General features: G+C 38.0%; 1 protein-coding gene across 17 annotated transcripts in view; it reads right to left on the reverse strand.

The window, feature by feature from the left end:
• Positions 1-23,944, reverse strand: part of ESR1 (estrogen receptor 1) — a 260,567-nt gene that overhangs the window by 142,844 nt on the left and 93,779 nt on the right. For 13 of the 17 annotated variants that reach the window (XM_039356294.1, XM_039356291.1, XM_039356288.1 and 10 more), the window contains one exon: positions 11,454-11,958. In XM_039356294.1, coding sequence (XP_039212228.1) covers positions 11,454-11,887 — 434 coding nt within the window. In that variant the 5' untranslated portion in view covers positions 11,888-11,958. Of the gene's footprint in view, positions 1-11,453; positions 11,959-12,621; positions 12,829-13,504; positions 13,562-13,632; positions 14,702-23,944 lie in introns of those variants that run through there. The other 4 variants (XM_039356295.1, XM_039356292.1, XM_039356296.1 and 1 more) reach the window with 4 other exon arrangements.

A 23,944-nucleotide genomic window follows, 5' to 3' on the forward strand; every position in this document is an offset into this window, starting at 1 on the left:
GGCCCCCCCAGTTTCTTTGAAACTTGACCCCACTGTCACTCCCATTAGGGTGAAAGCAAGAAGAGTACCCTTTGCTCTTAAAGGGAAAATTGATGCTGAATTGGACAAATTGATTCAGCAAGGTATTTTAGAACTTGTTGATTCAAGTCCATGGGAAACCCCCATAGTCACGCCTCTCAAGGCTAATGGGGACATTCGCATCTGTGCAGATTACAAATGCACACTAAATAAGGCTTTGCAACAGCATGCATATCCTGTACCTGTAGTCAGTCATATTTTGGCTTCCCTCAAAGGGAGGCGTGTTTTTGCAAAGCTAGATTTGGCACAGGCTTATCAACAGTTACCTGTTGATGAAGCTGCTGCTGAAGCACAGACTATTGTAACTCATAGGGGGGCATTCAAAGTCAAGTGACTATAATTTGGAGTAAATGTAGCTCCTGGAATTTTCCAAAGTGTTATGGAAAACACCCTGAGAGGTATACCAGGGGTTTGCCCCTATTTTGATGATGTCCTTATTGCTGGAGAATCCACTCAGAATTTAGCTGAGAGATTGAGGGCTGTTCTGCTGCATTTCAAAAAAACAGGCCTAAAACTTAAAAAAGACAAATGCAAGATAGGAGTTTCTTCTACAGATTTCCTGGGATTCAGAATAGATGCCAGGGATATTCACCCTGCTGAGTCTAAATTGAAGGCCATACAGCAGGCTCCTAGGCCTAAGTCTAAAGCTGAGTTACAAGCTTTCCTAGGCCTCTTGAATTTTTACAATGCTTTTCTACCTAACAAAGCTAATGCAGCAGAACCACTTCACCGGCTTTTAGACAAGCAGGCAGTGTGGCAGTGGTCCCAAGTACATGAAAAAAGTTTCAATGAGGTCAAGGCCTTACTTACATCAAATGATGTGCTTGCACATTTTAATGAAACTCTTCCTGTCTGTATCGCTTGTGATGCTTCCCCTTATGGGGTGGGGGCTGTACTTAGCCACTTAAGAGCTGATGGAATTCAGGTTCCTGTTGCATATTACTCCAGAACCTTGTCCTCTGCTGAACGAAACTATGCCCAGATAGATAGAGAAGCCTTGGCCATTGTCGCTGGAATTAAAAAATTCCATGATTTTCTATATGGCAGACATTTCACGGTCTATACTGACCATAAGCCTCTGTTGGGGTTGTTTACCACTAACAAACAAACTCCCCATATCATCTCTCCTAGAATGCTGAGATGGTCTATCTTTTTGTCAGCCTATGATTTTTCATTGATTCACAAACCTGGCAAGGAAATGGGCCATGCAGATGGCCTAAGTAGATTACCTTTACAAATGGTAGAGGCTGACCCTGCCCCTGCCATCAATATTCTTTCCATTCAGGCGTTACCTGAGTCTCCCCTAAATGCCAGGGATGTGGCTGCTGAATCAGCCATAGATCTCATGCTTACTCGTGTGCTGTCATGGGTTTTGTCTGGATGGCCTGAGAGTTGTCCAGGTACTGAGTTCCAGAGTTTCTGGCTCAAGAAGCATGAGTTATCCACTTTCCAGGGTTGCCTGTTGTGGGACAGCAGAGTAGTTATTCCTACCTCATTGAGACCTAGAGTCTTAGCTTCCCTCCATGAGGGTCATCCTGGCATTGTCAGGATGAAAGCGCTTGCGCGCAGCCATTTATGGTGGCCAGGATTAGACAGGGAAATAGAGGCCCAAGTGCATGGATACCACTTGTGCCAGCGTTCACACCCTGAAATGCCTCAGGCTCCTGTGCATAGATGGGAGGAGACACAGTCACCTTGGTCTAGGGTGCATGTAGATTATGCTGGGCCCTTTCAGGGACAATTCTTCTTGGTCCTTGTTGACAGCCATTCAAAGTGGCTTGAGGTTGTTCCTGTCTCTTCCACTACTGCTGCCAAGACCATTCAAGTACTGAGAGGGATTTTTGCTGCACATGGCCTTCCAGATGTTTGGGTTTCTGACAATGGTACTCAATTCACTTCTTTCGAGTTTCAGGCTTTCTTGCAGGCCAACATGATTCATCATGCAACTTCGGCTCCATTCCACCCTTCCACCAATGGTGTGGCTGAATGGATAGTTCGCATCACCAAGGATGCTTTAAAGAAACTGACCTACGGGGACTGGCACCACAGGTTGGCAGACTTTCTTCTTGCTTATCACACCACACCTTCCACTTCCATTGGGAAGAGCCCAGCCGAACTCCTTTGGGGGCGCAAACTGATCACCAAACTTGACAGGTTGCACCTGGACAGACTGCCTCCTAGGGTCACCCAACCTAGGGCACCACGGTGTCTGCAAGTGGGTGCCCCGGTATGGACCTGGAACTATGGGCCCAGTCACCTGTGGGTTCCGGCGGTAGTATGCAAGGTCACTGGTCCATTGTCCTATGAGGTTTCCCTGGACAACGGTCGTGTCCTTCGGCGGCATATCGATCAGCTGTGTACGAGACTGGACTCACCCTCTGCAACTCCTGGGTTTTCTCCGGGGGGGAGGGGGACCACTGTGGGCAAAGGAAAGGGTGTTGGCAGCAACAGGGACTAAACAGAGAGGCTGAAGAAGGCCTGTCCCAAAGTTCCTCAAGTGTCCCTAACGGGAATTCAGGGGAACAAGAAACAATACAGGCACCAATGCTTACTTCAGCCAGGGAGTCACCCAGGGGGCATACTCATTATTCACAACCACAATTCAGTACTCCAAGCAGGGAGAATAACTGGAAGCATCCAAACAACACTGGAGAACTGGCATACAAACAAATAAGCTGGCCCAATGCTGCTACTGCTTCCAAAAGGAAGTCTACACACAGGGTGGTAGTCAGAGAGGCAAATCCTGATTCTGGTACCTCCGGCATAGAATGGGGGACAACCGAGTACTGGGGCACTGCAGAAACCCCAGACAATCCCATTACGGGGCTTGGGAGTGAAGGGATGCGTTCCCTTGATAGGTCCATTGTGGACTTGGAGAGTACCACAGAAATGTGAAATACTGGCGGGCACACAGTGGGGCCCGAGAGCCTGCAGTTAGGCAGATCAACCAGGTACAGTGGGGAGCAAAGTCCTGGTCTGACAAGCCCGGTGGGCAAGCAAGCAGACCAGGCAACAGTTCACGGGGACCACCAGGGTTTAAAAGAGGGGGCAACTCCACTACAATCTCTGCACAGGATGATTTAGGGAGTTCTCAAAATCTGAGGAGGTCACAGAGAGTTAAAAGATCTCCCAAATACCTGGAAGATTTTGTAACATTGCTGTCAAAGCAAGGGAGGTAAAGAGGGTACCTGCTGTTGGGGGAACTTGGAAGTGCGGGTATTGGGCACTTAATTCCAAAACAATAGCATGGTACCATGCTATAGTGTGGCTAGTAAATAGCTGCAACAGATGTGCAGATTCCATTGGATCGCACACCACGCTCGTGTTGAGGTTGCGTATATCTATCCATATAGATTAATAAAGTTTCATCTGGGGGGAAGGGATGTTGTGGCCTGCGCCTGCAAAAGCAGGCTCGGGATGTTGCAATGGTCCCGGGCTGTTGCAAGCTGCCCGGGACCAAACTGAGTGGCACCAGCCTGCACGCATGCACAAGGCGCGGAAGCGCACCAGTTTGTTACCTTTTTGCCCAGGAATTCTATTAAAACAGGTAGAGAGGCCTGCGAGCCTCTGAGTTGTGTTGGAGAGAGCTGCTGAGAATAAAGGCTGTTACAATCAACAGAATGTGTGCTTTTCTTTCACTGTTGACTCGAGGGCTCAACAGAAAGGATACCACAAGGTGTTCCTTCCATCCATATGTCATTTGCTTAAAAAACAAACCTCAAGAGCAGAAATACATTTTAATGCCATTCTTTTTCATCCCTCAAAATTATATTGCCTGGCAAGAAACATGACTTGCTTTGAATGAAGCTGTTAAACCAGATTTATTTCACAACCACCATTCTCGTGTTCAGTTCTGTGCCATGTATGATTGCCAACACTGCAAAGGGAAATACTTCTAATTCCAGTCATATGGCATTTTATATCTTTTTATACCAGCTCTCTATCCAGATACACAAGAGATAGCTGGAAACTTTAAGTCATTTCTAAAATAAAACGAATGTGTATTGTAATGTTTTCTTTCCACTTCCCACATCAAAAGATTTTTTTCCATGTAATATTTTATGCTATTACTTGTTAAAAAAGACATTTCAAATTTCTTTTGAAACACAGCTCTTCACAGTTACTGTTTAATATCTGGACCTCCCTGAACTAATAATAATGTAATAATTTGCTTAGCAGTTGAGGTATGAACCTGATGGATTTGATACTTAACAAGATAGATCTCAAGGTAGAATTTTTCAGTATTGGTGTGTCTTAGGAAGTAGGACTGTCATGCCTGAACCTTTCTCTTCACAACATATTTCTTCTGCTCTTTTAAGAGACCTGGGGCTCATTTAAAATAATTTATTCCTAGAGATTTCAGAGTTGAGTGTGTTCCACAAGTAATAAATCTGATGACCTAAATATGTCCTCTAATCACAAAATAGGATGGGATTATTTGGGATAGCTTTTGGGGAAAGCACTCTTTTTTAACATCACCTCAATGGAACATCTTTTCTAAAGAACATTTTTAAAACCCTATAAGTCAAATTTAAGCATTAAAAATATTTTCTCCATATATGCATGCAATGTACACACACCAGGCTTTTGATTACTGCTTTTTTTGTTGTTTTTTTGAAAACTTCCATGGAATGATTTCTTACTCCGTTTCAATTTTTTTTTTTTTTACATTTCTAGTTAATACATTGTTTTATAGAGTTTTAAGATGTGTAGGGCATCCTGATTGAATTAAAGGGGGAAAGTTTAAAAATTACTTTCTTCTCGTATCATTACTCCTATATCCACTTTTCATATACATTCTTCCACACTTCAAAAGACTTTCTCACCATTTTTATTACATAGCCCCTTGAATCATGTTTATGTTGGGGGAAGCTCCACAGTTCAATGGGATAAATTCTTAATATCCGAATTCTTAATATCTAGAACAAATGAACTGTTTGTCAGTTTAACAAACATATGCAGACTTTTAATTTTTAATTATGATACATCTCTGGGAACAGATGCATGAGAAGGATGGAGATGAATACTTCTAGAGAACTATGATAATTCCCTATGCATTTGCATTAGTTTATCTATGCTTCTAGTATCATCTATGGCTATGTATATGAGATTATTTATATAATATATTTAAAAGCCATAACCCTACTGCAAAAACTGTGAGTTTGGGTATAAAAAACTTACGGGGAAGGAGGAGGAAAAAAAATGAAGAGGGAGGGGAAAGGTTCTATGCTGTTCAGAGAAGAAAGTAAGAATAAAATTTGTACCTTTCACATTGTGCCAAGTTATCTGATGCTGCACAAATTGTGCAATCGAAACTGCAAACAAAATTGTGTGTTTGAAATCTTGGCTGAGAGCAATGCTGTTTCAAGGCCAAAGTGGTGGAACTGGGAACAGGTCAACTACAGTAATATTCATTTTGCTTAATGGGCACTCTATTACATATTAATTATTAATGAGCTTGTATTTTGATCAATGTTGTGTAGCATATTGTTAAGCCAAATTTCCTCACAAAGGCACCTGTATTGATATTTCAATAAATACGAATGTGTGAAATTTGGAACACTTTAACTCAAACTCCAGCCCAATTGAGCTCTGTCTAGTCTTATTAGCTTCAGTGGGACAAATGTAAGTAAAACACTGGATTTAAAAATGATTAATTCTGTTTCAGTTATGTCCAGCAGTATTTTTTAATTTGAAAGGGCAAAAGACAACATTTCTAAATAAACAAAAGTGATATCATCTTTTAATAACAGCAGATTCTTGCATTGATTTCACAAATGATAATGTAATATAATGCACATGAACTAAACCTAATTCCATTAATTAGAACCCCATTAGAGAGAATACAAATATACTCACCTATTCTCTGATGGCCAATTTATTCGTGCAAATTGTTTTTCTCTTGCCACCCCCCATTACTAAAATTGTTAATTCCAATGTTATCTTTATAACTAATTATTTGATTAAACTAAGGTGCCTATTTTGACTGAGAACCCGATATTTATGTTAGGTATCAGGTTTAGAAAAACTGTGGATAGTCTACTGATCCAACAATGGGATAGGATATAAAGACTTCCAGATCAGGTAGAAGGATACGAACAACTGTAGGCATAATCATACAGTGTAATAAGGATTTTAATAACAAATGGTCAAAATAGTAATAGTACTAGCAATAGTACTTAGACTTATATACTGCTTCATGGTGCTTTATAGCCCTCTCTAAATGGTTTACAGAGTCAGCATATTGCCCCCAACAATCTGGGTCCTCATGTTATTGATCTCAGAAGGATGGAAGGCTGAGTCAACCTTGAGTCGGTGAGGATCAAACTCCTGGCTGTGAGCAGAGTTAGCCTGCAATACTGCATTCTAACCACTGTGCTACCATGGCTCTTTATAATAAATGGTGCTGTCTAAGCCATAAATATTTCTTTGGACTTTTTTTCGTGCATCCATTTGAGAGTAGAAGTACTCTGATTTCTTATAGGAAGTATAACAAGTGGCATAAAAAGTTTTAACTCCAACAGCCATTGTGATTGAAGCCACACAGCTGCCAATGATACAGCTAGCCACATCTCCTATCTGAGTTATGGCTAAGCTGTCTCTGGAAAGCATTCCACAAAAAAGCAGCCATTCAAGGAGACCAAATAAAGGTTTTTCTAGTTCATCTATACCTTGGTGAATATTCTCAACTGGAAAGTAAGGCATAGAGATAAATCACCAGGCCAAAATATGAGCAGGAATAATACAGCTGATCAACAGATTAGAGGACAAAACTCTAAAAACAAGCAGCAAAAAGAGATGAAAAATGGTGATTCCAAGGGAACAATCCTGTTGGATTCCATGATCCACGCAGTACACATACGAATAAGATCTTCATGGCTCCACAGATTAGCATTGTATTTCTGAACCTTAGGAACTGGTTGGTTTAGGAACATGATGTCTGGCTGGGGAATTCTGGGAGTTGAAGTCCACACATCTTAGAGTTGTCAAGGTTAAAAAACACTGGATTAGGGATTGTCTGTTTAATATAGATTTAGATAATTTAACCCTGATTGTTTTTAAACAATTGGGAGACATTTGCTGTTCTACTGCAAATCACTTAGAGTTCTACCAATAAATCGTGCTCAATTACATGCCCGTGACTAGTCTGATAACCTGGACAATGAGACATTGCAAAGCTTCCTCTCAACTAAGAGGCCACTGAACTGCATGTACCTTCAGATCCAGCAACTAGGTGGTCAGTGGAAAGTTACAGAAGAGCAACTGTGACCTGAGGACTCTAGCACACATTTAGAGGTGAAGAATTTGTTTGCATCTTCTGTGTTTTATTAATGAAGCACCCAAAGGTAGGAATCAACACTCAAGTTTTATTACAGAAACAACCAGCTGTAATATCATAATGCCATCAAACCTAATGGGAAGGTGAGTGGGGAGATTAAAAAGTGAACACAATCATCATCTGAACCAAGTGAAAATAGTTGGATGCATATCATGATTTTTCTCATTTTGCAGCCAAGAAAAGGGGAAAAAAAACCTTGTAAAAGACAGAACATTGTTCTTTGGCTGCCACCAAGAGCTAATTTCACAGAGCTGTTGGGGTGGGGGGTGGGGGAATGAAGGTAATGAAGTTTAAAAACAGCATTTTTCTACTATCTTTATGATCTCTGCATACTGGGAAAAGTGAATTCATAGCAGACTAGGAGAATAGGAAAGTGTCAGTAGAAATAGTAGCCTCTCAATGTTACCAGTATACATATTTCAGACAAATGTGATATTAAAAAAATCATAGTCTACAATTATAACCTTTTATAGAAGTATCTTCATAAGAGACTCTGAGTAACAAGTATCAATAGTAACTTTGTCCTTTTGTTCTCTGTAGAGAGCTTTCAGTCACTATATGAAATTTAGAATTAATCATAGGAAAACATTTTTTTTCTGCCCAGATCCTATGCAACCCTACTGTACATTGGTCACTTTGTGAATCAAGAATGCAAGGCTAAAATCTCTCCTGTTTTATTATTTCAATATCCAAAGATACAAATTAATATTCCAGCTTTATTATAGTAACATCTAATCATAATATCTAGTACACAACTTAATTTGCATTAGATAAAACTTCATAGGCAAAGCACAACCTCTAAACCTGGGAATAATTAATTTCTAGCCCTATAATTAAAGGAAGATTGTGAATATACAATCGTTTTGGTATGCAAGGCTACAATCAAACAAAATAGATTAATAGGGCATTATATGTATGTATGTATGTATAAAAGTTAATGAAAATTTAGCTTAAAAAAACCAGAACCAAATATATAAGAGACAGATAGATGAAATTGTACTTGTGGGCTCATTCTTTGGGGGAATAAATCTGATGGCCCTTGGGTTTACTTCTAAATAAGCCGGTGCAGAATTGCGCTGCACAACTATTAAAATAATATCACTGGCCAATTGAAGACCCAAGTGCTACAAGCACCGCATAGCTATTAAAAGCATCTAGATTAACATATCAGAACAGTAATTTAACTTAATATCAGAGTCTTTAAATTTGCCAAGAATATTTAATAAAAAAATGAACAGATACAAGATTGCAAAGTCTTTTGGACCTGAAGAATGTCATAGCAACAAAACACACCATGCTCCCTATTGCTCCTCAGGCAAACCTAAAGAGAAAGCTAAGACCTGTTGAAATACACTTATTTCCTCATATTTGTTTAAATGTTCCCATTATATGAATTAGAAAATTACACCACAATGAAATATTATGTCCCACCACAAATGATAAGACCACATCGTAGAATAATCCCTTCCCTTTCCCAGTAAAAATATTCTGAGGAAAGAGAACTCAGATCCTTGGGTCCAAGTAGTTGTTTGGGCAAAATTAGCCCTCTGTGACAAAATAAGAATGATTTCTTCAGGTAGCAAACATCTGGGTAACATTAGAGGTAGGTATTTCTCCTAAATTCCCCAGCTTGTTGAAAGCAAAGTTATATGCCGTGTCAATATGTTGACGGTCAAAATCCTTAGAATGGCCTATACAGTTTTTTCCTCCAATGAAGAGAAACAGCCAACAATTCAGGTGATTCATCCACCATTGTCCTTAACATCTGCTATAGGTATGCTGGCTCCTATACATGGAAGGAGAATGGTATCCTTAGCTCAAACAAAGAAGTATCTAGACTTAGCCTTGTCTTTGAGTTCTTTTAAACTGCCCAAAGTTGTCAATGGTAGGGAGTCATTCTGGATGCTACCTGCCTGGGGATACCCATCATCTTCTGCTACTAGTTTTAAATAAAGTTTCTCAGCAAAATCCCCCCTTTTGAGGATTTGGCCTAATGGAATTACAGGCATTGGACATTCCTCAAATGCACTATTAATCAAGTGCTGGTTTTGTTTTTTTTTAAGACTGCCAATAAGACCATTGCCGAGAGGGAACATGGAGTGCTTTTTTCCACCCTACGGAGTCACCAACATAGATGTCAAGATATGGCTATTCCTCAAAAGCCACGTGTGGTCTCACTACACATGGCGTATTTTCCATTCAGGTGAGAATCACGTTCAGATCCTTTCTTCCTGATTTGAATTTTTCACCTTGCAGTTTAAGTAAGTTTTTATTGTGGTGTTAAAATAATCCCTGCAGAATGAATGCATCTGTTATTGACTTCTTTTCGAGTAATGAAACATCTTTAGGCAAACAACCATTCTCAGAGAACACCAAGGATTCCACAGTTTCTTTTCCCTTTCTTTTTCTGTAACTGTCATTCACCTGTTTGATTTCATTTCAGTATTTAACCCAGAGATCAAGGATTTTTTTTTTAACATTCTGCGGTATACATAGGATACAAAATCAAACACATACCATTTATGGTTTGTGAAGCAGCAATCGCAAATTTTCTAAAATATGTAGGAATGGAAAGTGAAAGCAGAATAGCCGAACAGTTTAATACAAGTTCACGTCAACCTATGCAAATTTTATTGTAGAACATTAAACAAAATAACAAATAGAGAACAGATACGATTGGGATATTCTTTTCAGTAATGCAGGCATATTTTTATGCATTTATATTAAGTTGTGCTGCCTATTCTGTGTGCTGGTGTGTGTAAGTATGCACACACACACTTGTTGCTGTCTTTTTTCCAAATACTCATTCAGGATCCAGTGAAGGCTCTCTTTTCTTTTTTAACGGATAGTAACTAGGAAGGAAATAGCTAGGAGATTAACTTAAAATCGCTACTCTATATATGGGGGTATTGACCTATATATGGGGGTATTGACCCAGATTAGGGAGACCCCACATACTTGCTTTTGAATAATTACAAAGAGCAACTGTGCAGTACAAATATAGCATAATAAGTAGCTTGATCCTAAATCCATTATGCATAATTCATATATATATGCATTTTTTAATTTTAATTCTGCATTAGCTAATTATAAACCTGACAGAGTGAAACAATGCTTACTATGTTTTTTTTATTATTATTATCTTGTCACCACTGCAGGAGCCACCTACTTCAAAGAGCTCTGGTGCCTCTTTACAGCTGCAGACCTACATATTAGAATAGTGATCCGGTACTCCCCCTTGTTTTCCTAAAAGCGTGCCTGCACGTTTAAAATTAGGTCTTAACTCTTTGATGAGAATACTAGGAGCTGTAGAGAAAATACAATTTGAAAGCACTATTTTAAAACACAGACTCTGTCTATTTTAAAACACGCTCTTTCTGTGTGTAAAGAGCCTTCCCTTCCAAACTCTTAAGTATACTTTCCAAAGGCTGTTTTATGCTCTCATTAAGTCAGTTACAACTGTTTGGGAAGGTGAATCATCAGGTATCTTGAACATTTTATATAAAAGTCAGTCAGTGCAATATAAAGGCAGACAAGGAACAAAATATTTCCGACAATGGAGTGCAAATTCAGCTACATAAATTCAGAGCAGGAATAGCCTGGACCGAGAAGAGCCAAAACCTGAAGTTTGCATTGTTCATTTTAATTTCCGGTATCTCCACTTTGGGGAGTTTTTGTTTTGCTTCAGTTTATTATTTTTTTTAACTCAGTATTGGGGCTTCTGATCTGGTTTTTCCCCAGGCCACAGATTTCTGTTGGAAATCTGACTTGTTTTTCTTAAGCACTTCATTTCTAGCATACAGAGCAACAACAGTTGCTTAATAGTCATAACAGAGATTTTAATTTTCAGCATGCTAACACAATGTCTAATTATTCAAAAGTGAGTCAACTATCCTGAAGGCATACCCATATATCTAACATTGAATTTCCCCCTTCCTTGCCTTAGCTCTCTTATTTATATTGGATTTCTTTTTTAAAAAAGAGAGAGAGAAAGAGAGAGAGAGAGAAATGAAATGAAACCAATGAAATGATTTACCTGTAGAAAGCTGTTGGAGCAGCGTCTCTCATGGCAAAACTGGTTGCTTCGTTCTCAAGGTAATAAGGTACCTGTTGGCTGTGGTGATGAAGGAAAGGCGAAAGTTGGGGAGCCGACTGTAAAAAGACAACAGGGCTTGGGGGAACATTGTTCATAGAATGAAATCCTCCCAGGCTGGTGGTGCCAAACGATTCACTCGCAGGGGCATAAGTGAGGCTGGTGGAGCTGTACACTGGAGCGGCAGTGGAAAAATCGTAGGCAGCACCGTCTGGGTAGTTAAACCCCCCAGTCTTGCTGCTGTCCACATACATTTCACTGATCGGCCGTTCCAGAGGAATCTTCAGTTGTGCTCTGCTGAGAGGCTCTAATTCATTGCCTTGTATTTGGTGCAATAAGGCAACCCCGGAGGTTTTTGTGTGAAGGGTCATGGTCATAGTCAGTAGCAGTGAACACGTCGCATATCTAGGTTCTGTGCTTGAAGAAGAATCAGCAGCTGGCTATCCACCTGGAAAGGGAGCAGGAATTGAGTTGATACATTTGGCAAAAGCGTGCTCCTCAGCCATGTTATGCAATCATGTATGTATCCAGCTTATCCCAGCCTACAAGAACACACAAGCCAGGTAAGCACCAAGAGCTTTTTGGCTCTCTTTTTCTGACTCGGAGTCTAACTTTTCATCTGAGCTAATATGTTTTACAAAGGTACTGGCATTGAGCCAGGTATTTGCCTTCCCTGACATTGGTTTAAACATCACTCCAAAAACAATTGCTTCTGGATCTCCACCAAAGAATTGTTCCACTATTCGAGTCATTTAATTTTTCACTATATGTGGTTCCAGTAGTCAAAAACAGGCACGGGAGGAAAGTATAGAGAGGGGCTGACTCAAAGCTCTGTCCATTTACACTGTATTTAGTAATAAACTGGCTCCAATTTATCTCCGCTTATCTAGACTTCTTGTTTTGTTCATCTTCATGTTTGCTAGAAATATGTAATGTGTACAGTGCAATGACCCTGAGTAGGACTACAGTGTAACAGAGATACAGTATGGCAAAGTGTGTTTGTGTGGCTGCACTTGCTCCTGTGTGCAGCAGCCACAAACCATCAAATTCCACCAAACAGAAATGAAAGGGTGGACTATATCTATGTAGGAGAAAAGGCACACAAACATACTTGCTTACTGCAGTTATCCTGATTTCTCTTATTTAGCTGCAGCCCATTGCTTTTTTTAAAAAAAGAAAAAGAAAAAAGAAAGATAAGTTAAACTTGCTGTTGTCTCATACTTATTATCAGCACAAGTCTTTGATGTGAATTTAAAATGAAGGAAAATATATAGAAATGAAAACTAAACATGTACTGCTTACATAATTGCACGTTAGTTATAAGAGGAAGAGAAATCTAGCAAAAAAAACTCATTTGGAATTTTTGAGTTTCCTATTGCATACTTAGTTTGGAGAATAAAAAATACAATTTTAGAAATGTCAAAGTAAATAGATTTTGGCACACTAAGATAAAAATAATTAAAAGAGAATTAGAATATTTATTTTACTATATCAAACAGTTAACTCTATAAAAATAACTTATTTGTCAAGCCCATTTTTGCCAATGGATAACTATGTACTTCTACATCATGCATAAATGGCTATAGTGATACAATAGCTGATAAAATGTACTTTTTCCCTAATACTAAAATATACAAATTTTAGTTAGCCAATTTGAATTAAAATTATTTCAAAAAAGATTTTTATCATGTTCTCTAAAATCTGTTTCCCTAGTTAGACATATATTATATATGCACAAGACTGAACTGATAATCAGTTCTGATAAATAGTTTTAAAACAATGCTATGAATTATGACAAAATGTCTCTGTTAATATGCCACATATATTTGGCAACTTTGCAGGACACAGGTTAACAATATATGAAGTCCAATAAAGCCCTATATTTTCCTGAAATATAGCATAGCAATCACAACATAGCATTGGTCATAACTATAATTTTTCATACAACTGCTAAAACATTTCTAATTATCGTCAGTGAAAATTATTCCAAGTACTATTCTAAATCTGAAATCTTGATCTATTTGTGTAGTTTCTACTGGTCTCATCTAGTTTAAATTTTGACTGGAGAGAGAGAGAGAGAGAGAGAGAGAGAGAGAAGAAAGAAAGAAAGAAAGTCACTTACCTGACTATAGAGAGGCAGATCCTTGAGAAATTCTATCAATCTGAATACAGTACAAGCATACTTCTGAGAACAAGTGAACCAATAAGCTCTGAGTGTTCATATATTGACAGTTTTCATGAGACAGCAATGAAACTCTGCTCATGCATCTTCTGAAATTTGAAACGGAATCGCATTGCTACATAAAAGCTCTAAGTTAAAGGCTAGCTAATGCATGCAGAAAGTTTATTTGTTCAGCCAATCATGTAATGTAGCAGTATTATTTCTCTCCTACAGAAGACTAGTTAAAGAAACAGATGTTTTAGCTGGTAATTATTTTGAATTTAGCTTTAATCCTGTAGCAGAAAACAGGTTATAGATTACCACAAATGCAATTTCATAATCTCTTAACTATTTAAAAAGACCTGTATGACGAATGGATGGCTTTTTTAAAAAATGCAGTTTTATCAGGGTATAAGAGAAAGACTCACTTTGAAGTCAAGAACAAACAGGGCACATTAAGGTGTCTGCAGAAGAGGAGGTCCAGATAACGGGAAAGCGATTATAAAATAGTTGCAGCTGTGAAAAAGTGGGAAACTCAGGCTCCAAGACTAGCATCTAATAATGTACCATCCTTAATGTAACAACACACCAACAATGCCAATTTTGCCAAAATTGTTATTCTGTGCAGCACAGTTGAAATGCATGTAAGCTTAAACCCATTCATTGAGAGCATGGGGGAAACTCAAGATGCTACTGAAAGCAAGGGAGCAAGGTAGGAAATACAAAGAGAAGCAAATGGAAGAAAGGGAAGAGAAATGGAGAAGAAATTAATGCCTCTGCTTTGAGGGGGCACCCCCAATGTCTTTAGGTCTACCTTATTGCTTGTGAGTCTATGTATCTCCCTCATGTAGAGAATAAAAGCCTTCTCTGATGATATAGTTGTCCATCCAAATGAGGACTCGAGAAAATTCAGAACCTCAGTCACTGGAATTTCCATAGATGGGGAGATGGTTTATTGCAGTCATTTAATCACTATCCAAGTAGTTCTCAACTTGAAACCATTCTTTTAGTGACTGTTTAAAGTTACAACAGCACTGAAAAAAGTAACCATTTTTATGACCATTTTCACTGTTTCAGCCATGGTCACATGACCCTAATACAGATACTTGACAATTGGCATGTATTTATGATGGTTGCAGCCTCCCAGAGTCATGTGATCATCTTTTGTGACCGTCTGACGAGCAAAGTCCATGGGCAAGCCAGATTCACTTAATAACCATGTTACTAACTTAACCACTGCAGTTATTCACTTAACAACTGTGGCCAGAAAGGCCATAAAATGGGGACAAACTCACTTAACAACTGTCCTGCCTTAGCAACTGAAATTTTGGGGTCAGTTGTGGCCATAAATCCAGGACAACCTGTATATAGAGGAGAAAAAAAATAGAAAAGGGCTAATACTCTATTTAAAGAGGTCCAAACATCAAAAAGTTAATTATGTGGGATTGAGTGCCTCAGAACTCAACGGGACTTATGACAGAAGGAATCCATAGGTGTCCTTGAGTTTACAATCTCCTGTGTGTAAGTGAGTAAATGTGTGGCAGAATAGTAGCTAGTGTGTAAAATAATGGTTTGTGCAGGCAGGCCTCATTTCATTTTACACAAGGTGCCTTGTTTCATTGGCAGTTGGTTTTAATCAATTGCTATTTCAGTTAATATGCATTATCATTGTTTTGGGGGGCTACTGCCTTTTTTTGAGTTTTGTGCATATTTGAATGTGCATGTTTGTAAACATACGAATGTGTCACATATGCACTTTTGTTTTGGGTATGACATGGATTGATTGTGGTGGGAGTTGTCTACTGAGCTGAGTCCTCACTTATGATAGAAACAGGGATTGGGAATTCTGTTGCTAAGCAACATGGTCGTCAAACCCAATGTCATATGACCACATCAACTTCTGATGACAGTTCCAACTGTGGCCTTGAAGCAAATCAGCCACAGTCATTAAGTGCAAGGTCATGTGACCATGACTTATAACCTCCTGCTGGCTTCCCCATTGACTGTGCTTCTTGGAATCCAGCTGTGAAGGTCGCAAAGGGTAATCATATAAATGCAGGATGATGCAAATGTCATAAATGCGTTCTAGTTGCCCAGCACCCAAATCAAAATCATGTGACATGGGACACTGATGGCCACAACTCTGAGAACCTGTCATAAGTCTAGTTCTTCAGCACTACAGTAGCTTTGAATAGATGCTGAATGAGGGCTCGCCAAGTGAGAACTACATGTAGTTTATAGGATACTTGAATGGGTTTGTGTTCATTTCTCTCACTATCATTCTTTGAGGGAGAGTCATTTTGAAATTCAGGTCCATCTTCCTTTTGGTGGTATATTCTTTCCTGACAGAAATGGTAAGGCTTGACATCTGTCATTTACTCAAAGGCTGCTAAGGTTTTTGCAAAATCATTTATATGGTTGGCGTTGAATCATTGTTTCAAAAGTTAATGTCATCCAATATTCCCAACTATTTATAATACCAAATTTATTTAAATATGGCCATAATTTTTAGAATTTTCCATGTATTCATTCAGACATCCACTGCAAGCAACCTTTTATAAGTAGGTATTTATGCTTATTGCCTACAAAGCGGTGCAAAAACTGCTGAATAAATATGTACGTGATAGGGGAATAATAACCTTCCATGTATTTAAAGTAAAACAAATGGCTAATGAGCTCTGTTCAAGTGTAAGTAGCTACATTTCTTGAGACAAAGCAGAAAAACAAGTAATTTATGACAGAAGATCAAAACTGTCTAAATATATACCTCTCTTGATATATGCAATAATCTAGTGAGCCAAAGAGAGTTTCTATATCCACTTATTCCTTTGCTACCAATGGTGTATTTATTAATAGCATTTGAGATATAAAATATGAAATAGTGGGACAGCTGAGAAAAATAACCTGGTTGAGGCAGAATGGCTGCCAAAAACATTTACTGAGCAACTTGTTCTTCTCTACGGGTCTTTTCAAGCATATCCTATCTTGTTAAAAAATATGCTCTTTTCAAAAGCATTCTCTTGAGTAATGTGGTTACATTTTATGAGCTTCAGAAGATGGGTTTGATTATGTTGCTTATATTTCCACGATGGTTGTGACTGTAAGAGTATTCCGTCCTCAAGTGGTGTTTTTCAAAAGATTACCCACAAGTAACCCATGAAAAATGGAGATTTAGGAATTGGTCCAGCAGTATGGGTCTTCAGCAGCAGATGTGTTGTCACAGACATCCTGGAAACAATGGGTGAAAGGAAACAGGTATTTTTGAATGATGATGGCCTAGGAGGGTGAGACTGACTGGAAGCAACACTGAACCAATTCCTTTAGTTCCTTTTTCTGTTGATATGCAAAACTATTGTAGGATTTCAGATCTAGACTGCAAAAATCCTGAAGGACATTAGAAATCAGCAAAAAGTAGAGGAAACTAAAGTATAATACCAGTACAATATGCCTTTTCAAAAAACCAACAGTCCTAAAGCCTCACTTGAGTTTAATCATATAAATTTGACAAATAAATTCTGTTGGGTCATCTTATTTAAGGAGGTATGAAATAACTAGAAAGTCTTTTACAACCAAGTTCAAATGAAGACATGTCTCTCATATGTTTAAGGAAAATGTTCACAGTTAAAGAATTTAATTAATTTTTGCTTTAGAATTTTAACTACATCACTGTTTAGGCAGCTAAAGAAAGAGTTATCATTACTACAGGATCACTATGGTAGTCTTCTTTCTACCAAACATGGAGTCTTGTGAAATCCTAAATACTTATAACTCAGTTGCACAAATTGTCATCATAGTCCACCTAGGCAGATGCATGGAACATGCAATAGTCAATCTGTAATTTTTTACATGTCACAAAACTCCTAATTGCTTTTACAAGCAAGGAATACTGGTAAGTAATGGACCCAAGTCATAGACCTTTCTGTGCACTTTCTCATTATCTCTCTCTCTCTCGTATAATGTAGCATTTAAAAAAATCAACAAATAACTGCACACTAAATAGCATAAATGATTTTTTTTCACCTTAACAAATCTGAAAACAAATGATATGATTACTAAGCTAAACTGTATAACTTCAGAGGTGAGAGAACTATTTTAGGACGAGATGTTTTAAAAGAATTTGCTTAAACCCTTTGGGATAATCACAGGGCTGTTACTGAGCAAATATTAATATAGAAAAATAAAATGAAACAGACCCCATTCCCAGCATTTCCACAGGCCCTGAAAAAGAAATTAGTGAGATTCTACACTTTTATGTTTGTATGTTTGTTATATACTATAATGTTCTAAGTAAGGCTGGGGTATAAACTCAGCAAACGTGAAAATAACTACATGTGCCTTTATTATACATAGTATTTTGCAGCTGGGAGAAGAGAAGGGAACTATCCTGATTTTAACTTACATTTATGCTAGGAAGTAAACATGTTTAAGTATTCTCCAGAGCAATAAACTTTGCAATGTGACGTTTTGATATGAATAGAGGATGTTTTACACTGAATCATGCTACTGATTTTTGTTCTCTTTTAAACAAGAATACATTGATTCCAGTAATTAAGTAAAGATTACCATGTTTATCCTGCTCCATTAATATCTAAATATCTAATACAATTTTTTTCAAGAATAGAAGGCTGCAGGATTATAACTCTCCAGCAAAAGGAATAGGCTTTTTTGTTTTATTTCATTTCCATCAAAGGAAAAAGGAATCACAACTGCTTCTATTTCATGAAAATGACAAAGACTCACACAAAATTGCTCTCCCTAACAGAGCAATGCTAAGATGATGAAATGTGTTTTGTAACATAATGGTGCAAGCTCTGCCCTTTCATACTTGTGTGTTGCGACGTTGCTTACAAATAGGTGAGGAGCTGAGTTTGCATTGAAACAACACAATAGATTTTCTCACTTGCCTTCTATTCTATCCTGCTTGCGGACATATATAGGGAGTTAGTCTTCAGTTCTGGACTACCATCCTATGAAACAGGATAAAGCTTAAACCATTAGAATATATATTGTGATTCAAGTTACTTCTACGCTCATCTACTAAAATGTCATATGAAATTGCAAGATGAACTATCATAATTTTTCAGTAGAAAACTGTCAGCCATTCAGAGACACATACAGATAGAGACACCCTCTAGCTTGCTAGCCATGATGACTTACCAAACTGTGCCAGGCAGTTTGTCTCCAGTCCCATTCATCATTGGTAGGGAAAACACAAATAAGCAGTTTGAAGTATGCAACAAAACTCTTATCATAGTAGTTAGATATAAAATTTGATTAGTCTCAGACTCTGTCTGAATTCCATCTTGCAGACACTATCTTTAGAAGAACAGTAATATACAAGATCATTATGAATGAATTCAGCATGAAAGAGACAATATAATGCAAAAAAGCTTAAGAAGCTAAAGCGGTAGGGAACAAAACTGAAACCGACAATACCGGTTTACTGAAGATCCTAACAGCTGAATTTTCTTTTTTACTCATACTCAAATTACAAAGTATATAGCAAACTCATGATGTGTGTTCGTTGTTTTCTAGCATTTGCTCCACTTGATTTCAGTGTCCTCTTGTTTTGCACTGTGCCCTCTGCTGTTCACACAGTGAAGCACTCAATGCATGTTGTGACAAAGGGTTTTGTTTCTCAGCTAGCTGTCACAGAGCCTGACAATTCTTTGGACTTAGAGGGAATGACTGACTGGCACTAGTGCAGATGATGGGAGACATTAACATTTACAAGGTTCATAGCTAGAAAGGGGATAATTAAATATCTCCTTACACATCCTGTGTGACCGTGATCCTCTTCAGATAGGGTCATCAAGCTGGCTTCTGGGCCTAAAGGAGAGCTAGAACCTGGGCCTTCCCCCTTAATCTCCTTAATCACTGTTCCCTACTGGCTTTCAGAAGACCCATATGTGTATCCTGATGAGCATGAGGAGTCTTCTGGTGGCAACATCAAGTAACTGAACTTTTTTTCCAATTGAATTACATTTGGTTCCTCTACTCTTCAAGACTGCCTTTTCTTAGAAATACTAATGGGTCCATGTGGCTCAGGGTCAAAAAGGCAGGCTCTACTACTCTAAATATGTAGTCAGAATGCTACATAGAATGCTTCTTCTTCTTCTTGTGCCATATCCGTTATCGGACATTGGCGATCATGTTGGCAATCTTGTTTTTATTAGCAGCCACACAAAAAAGTGCTGCTGAGTTTTGTCCAAACCAGTCCCTTAGATTTTGAAGCCATGATGTTCTTCTTTTGCCTGGACCTCATTTGCCTTCAATCTTTCCCTGGAGGATTAAATGGAGTATGCCATATTAAATGGATTAAATGGAGTATGCCGTCATAGAATGCTTCACAGTCTATTAAATATGGTTGGTTCTCATTATTTGCAGTAAGGTTCTTTATAGGACTTTGTTTTATAAAGCTGTGGATATTGAACATTGATCCCAAGGGAAATATAGGACATTTATTTACTGTATGGGATCTGTAACAAGGCAGAGTGTCATCTTGCTCGACCTCAGCTGGAAATGTGAATATCAGGCAACTCAAATTTTTCAGCGCATTTCCACAAATGACCACAAAAGTGCTGCAAGTGTTGATTTTGGGGTTACAAATACATTTTAGCAACTAGGCAAATTTGCAAATACAGAATCTGAAAATAATTATAATAATTCAATACAGACACACACACACCATGCTTTAAGGCATACAGGGATGCAAACATTTAGTTATTTATGCCATTTTTAAGATTTATGAGATTTGAGTTTGATAAGATGCCCAGTTTGCTACAACGCCTGGCAGCTTACAAAGTAAAATAAAACACAATATAAACATAAAATGTATCATCAAAGCAAAGTCTAGAGAAAATTAATCGGTTAAAGAAGCAAAACATCCCGCCAAGGTCTACTACCCCTTCTAACTCAATCTGGGGACAGAGCCAGGTTTTAAAGTCTTGTTTTAAGCATTGCTACAGTGGGAGCCAACACAGCACCTGTCTGCAACTTTTAAAGTAGCTATGTCTTTTCTTGGGATAGTGCCTATTCTATCTATTTTAGGATTTTTAAATGCAAAAGTCAGTTTTGCAGTCCAAACCACATGGCGATTGTGGCATGTTAGATTTTCCTTCCCATATGCAAGCACTCTGAAATTCACATACGAACACATATACAAGGAAGTACTAGTAAATTTCTAAGTGCCAGATGGGAGGCACTAAATTTGGGAGGTTCATAGCTAGAGAGGGAATAATTAAATCTCTCCTTATACCTCATGTGTGGCCCTGATCCACCTCAGCCATTCTCTATTTTTTAATTATTAAATAAAAAACAGATGCGACCTTTCAACAGCTTTCTCATAATAATACTATATTTTCCTGGTGAGCCTAATAAATTCTGTGATGTTGTGTTGTGAAGGGCATGAATTCATGCCTGAATTCATTTAGCTATCATTGGACAAACCACTATTCTTGTCTCTCTCTCTCTCTCTCTCTCTCTCTCTCTCTCTCTCTCTCTCTCTCTCTCTCTCTCTCTCTCTCTCTCTCACACACACACACACACACACACACACACACACACACGCACACAGCTGCAATATGGAGTAATTCTTTCCAGGGATTCAAGATTATTGTAAAGATTACTAACATGAAGCTTACCAATTACTTCAAAAGGTAAAAAAGGACAAAGCCAGCATCACTAACACAAGATTTTATGTCTTCAAAAGCAGATTCCCCCTCTTCCAAGAATATAGTCATTGTTGCTGCAACTCCTAACATGGCACGTCACTACACGACCATCAGCACACCATCTCTTTGACTAGCTAACTTTAGTTTTTTTTTCCAAGGTGGAAGTAACATTATCTACCTTTTTCCAAAAACAGGTCTTGTTATGTGCATGATTTTGGATACTTTAATAAAACTACAATGGCAGATGTCCATTGTTTATTTCAGCTATATGGGCATACCCCCAATTCCATATGAGGAATGTGGCCTCTGAGACAATACTTTGACAAGCTCACTTGATTGACCAGGGGCACAGATATATAACCAAATGTGTAAGGGGCCCTACTTATTATTATGATAATTTTCTTGGCTGCTGTATATACTTATTTTGTATTGTTTTTAATAATTTTAATTGTTTTAGAATTTTTTGCTGCCAGTCATTTGGCTGAAATAGGTGGCTTAATTAAATAATTAAATAAATAAATCCACATACTGATGATATTGCATCCAGTGCGGATATAAAAAAGATAATTAGATACAAGGAATTAGTAAATGAACAGGGAAATCTGAAAACAAAACAAGAATTGGAACAAGATATTGGCAGAGAGATTGACTGGTGGACATTTACACAAATTCAAAATCTAAATATACATAGGACAAAAAATTATATGAAATACAAAAAGAGCCGCAAGGATTGGATAAAATTATACATGGAACAGAAATAAAATTAATTAGCAATTTATACAAATACCTATTGAGATATAAGATGGAAGACGAGGTTGTCAAAGACACAATGATTAGATGGTCAAAATTTTTTGGATATAATATAGAATTGGAGAAATGGGAAAAAATATGGGAAATAAACATAAAATTGACTGTGTCAGCGGCATTCAAGGAAAACCAGTTGAAGATGTTTTACAGAGGGCATCTTCCACCAGCAAAGCTTGCCAAGATGTTCCAGAACAATTCGCCAACATGCTAGAAATGTAAAAAAGTACATGGAACATATTATCATTTATGGTGGACATGCCCAGTTGAGAAAAAATATTGGACTACAATAAGAAGATGGATTGAAGAAATAATAGACCAACCCATAGACTGGAAACCAGAGATCTTTTTGCTGGGTGTTTTAAATAGAAAATATAGTAAAGAAATATGGTACTTAATTTTACATATAATAACAGCTGCAAGAATAACATATGCACAGTGATGGAAAAATGAGAATATACCATCAGAGGAAGAAGTGATAAGAAAAATCCTGGACTGTGCTGAGATGGACAAATTAACAAAAGAGATAAAAGAAAAGGAAGACAGAGAGTACTATCTAACATGGAACAAGTGGTGTGACTGGTGGGAGACTAGAAATAATAGAGGAGAATAAATATGGAAAGGTCAAAAGTGAAAATATGTGTATAATAATATATAATAATAATAATATGAATTATTCTTAGTAAGAAGTAGAGTATGAAGGAAGAAAAATGTAAATAAGAAACAACAGGGCAATAAGGACAAATATTCTAAAGAAGAATAAGGGAGAGAAATGTAAATAATAGAAGATTACCGTTACGTAATCCCTGTTAAAAGAAGGGTAGGAATATATACTGTGTATGTATATGTGTTATGTTTTGTTTTGTTTTATTTTGTTGGTTTAAAAATAAAAAAATTAAAAAAGAGACAGCACCCGGCAGTGCTCTTCCTCCTTTCCAAAGTTAAAAAAAAAAAAAAGATATTGCATCCAGTGCTGATGGAGTTCCTCCCATTAGCAATTCCATGTAGATGTTTTTTAAAAAAGCAAGAAGAGGGCAGAATGAGATTCTAGGGCTAGAGCACTCCATCCCAGCAACACTGACAGTAATCGGCCTTAGAGGAAAAAGAAACAACCATAATATGCTCCTACTCGCAAGTTGGTATCATCTTGTAACATCTGCTTGTTAGAATATGTAAAAAACATTTTTCAAGTAGCTTCAGATGGAGACCCAAGAACTGATTTACTTCCAGTGTATCGCTGATATTACTTAATCTCTTATGAACACTGTTTGTTGTACTGATTTTTTTTTTTGAAGTTTAAATCAAAGTTGAAAACATTGGATAAATATATTGCTGAACAGTAACTTCAGCCAGCACAGCTAAGGGTAAGTGATACTGGGAGCATCAAGAGAAATATAGATTTCCCTATCTTCCTTAATAGCAATAGCATTTAGATGTATATATTGTTCCATAGTGCTTTACAGAACTCTCTGAGTGGTATACAATGTCAGCATATTGCCCTCAACAATCTGGGTTCTCGTTTTACTGACCTTGGAAGGATGGAAGGCTGATAGGCTTAAGCTTATCAGGATCAAACTCCAAGCTGTGGACAGAGTTAGGCTGTAATATTGTAATCTAACCACTGCTCCACCAGGGTTTAACCCAGTGGTGGTGAACCTATGGCACAAGTGCCAGAGGCGGCACTCGGAGCCATCTCTATGGGCACATGTGCTGTCACCCCAGCCCTCCCTCTACACACCAGCAGCACCCCCCAGAGGAGAGTCGCCCCCAGGCATGGCCCGCCTGGAACAGCGCAG

This window comes from Crotalus tigris, unplaced genomic scaffold (assembly GCF_016545835.1).
Source record: "Crotalus tigris isolate CLP2741 ecotype Arizona unplaced genomic scaffold, ASM1654583v1 scf7180000018818.712119, whole genome shotgun sequence".
Lineage (NCBI taxonomy): Eukaryota > Metazoa > Chordata > Lepidosauria > Squamata > Viperidae > Crotalus > Crotalus tigris.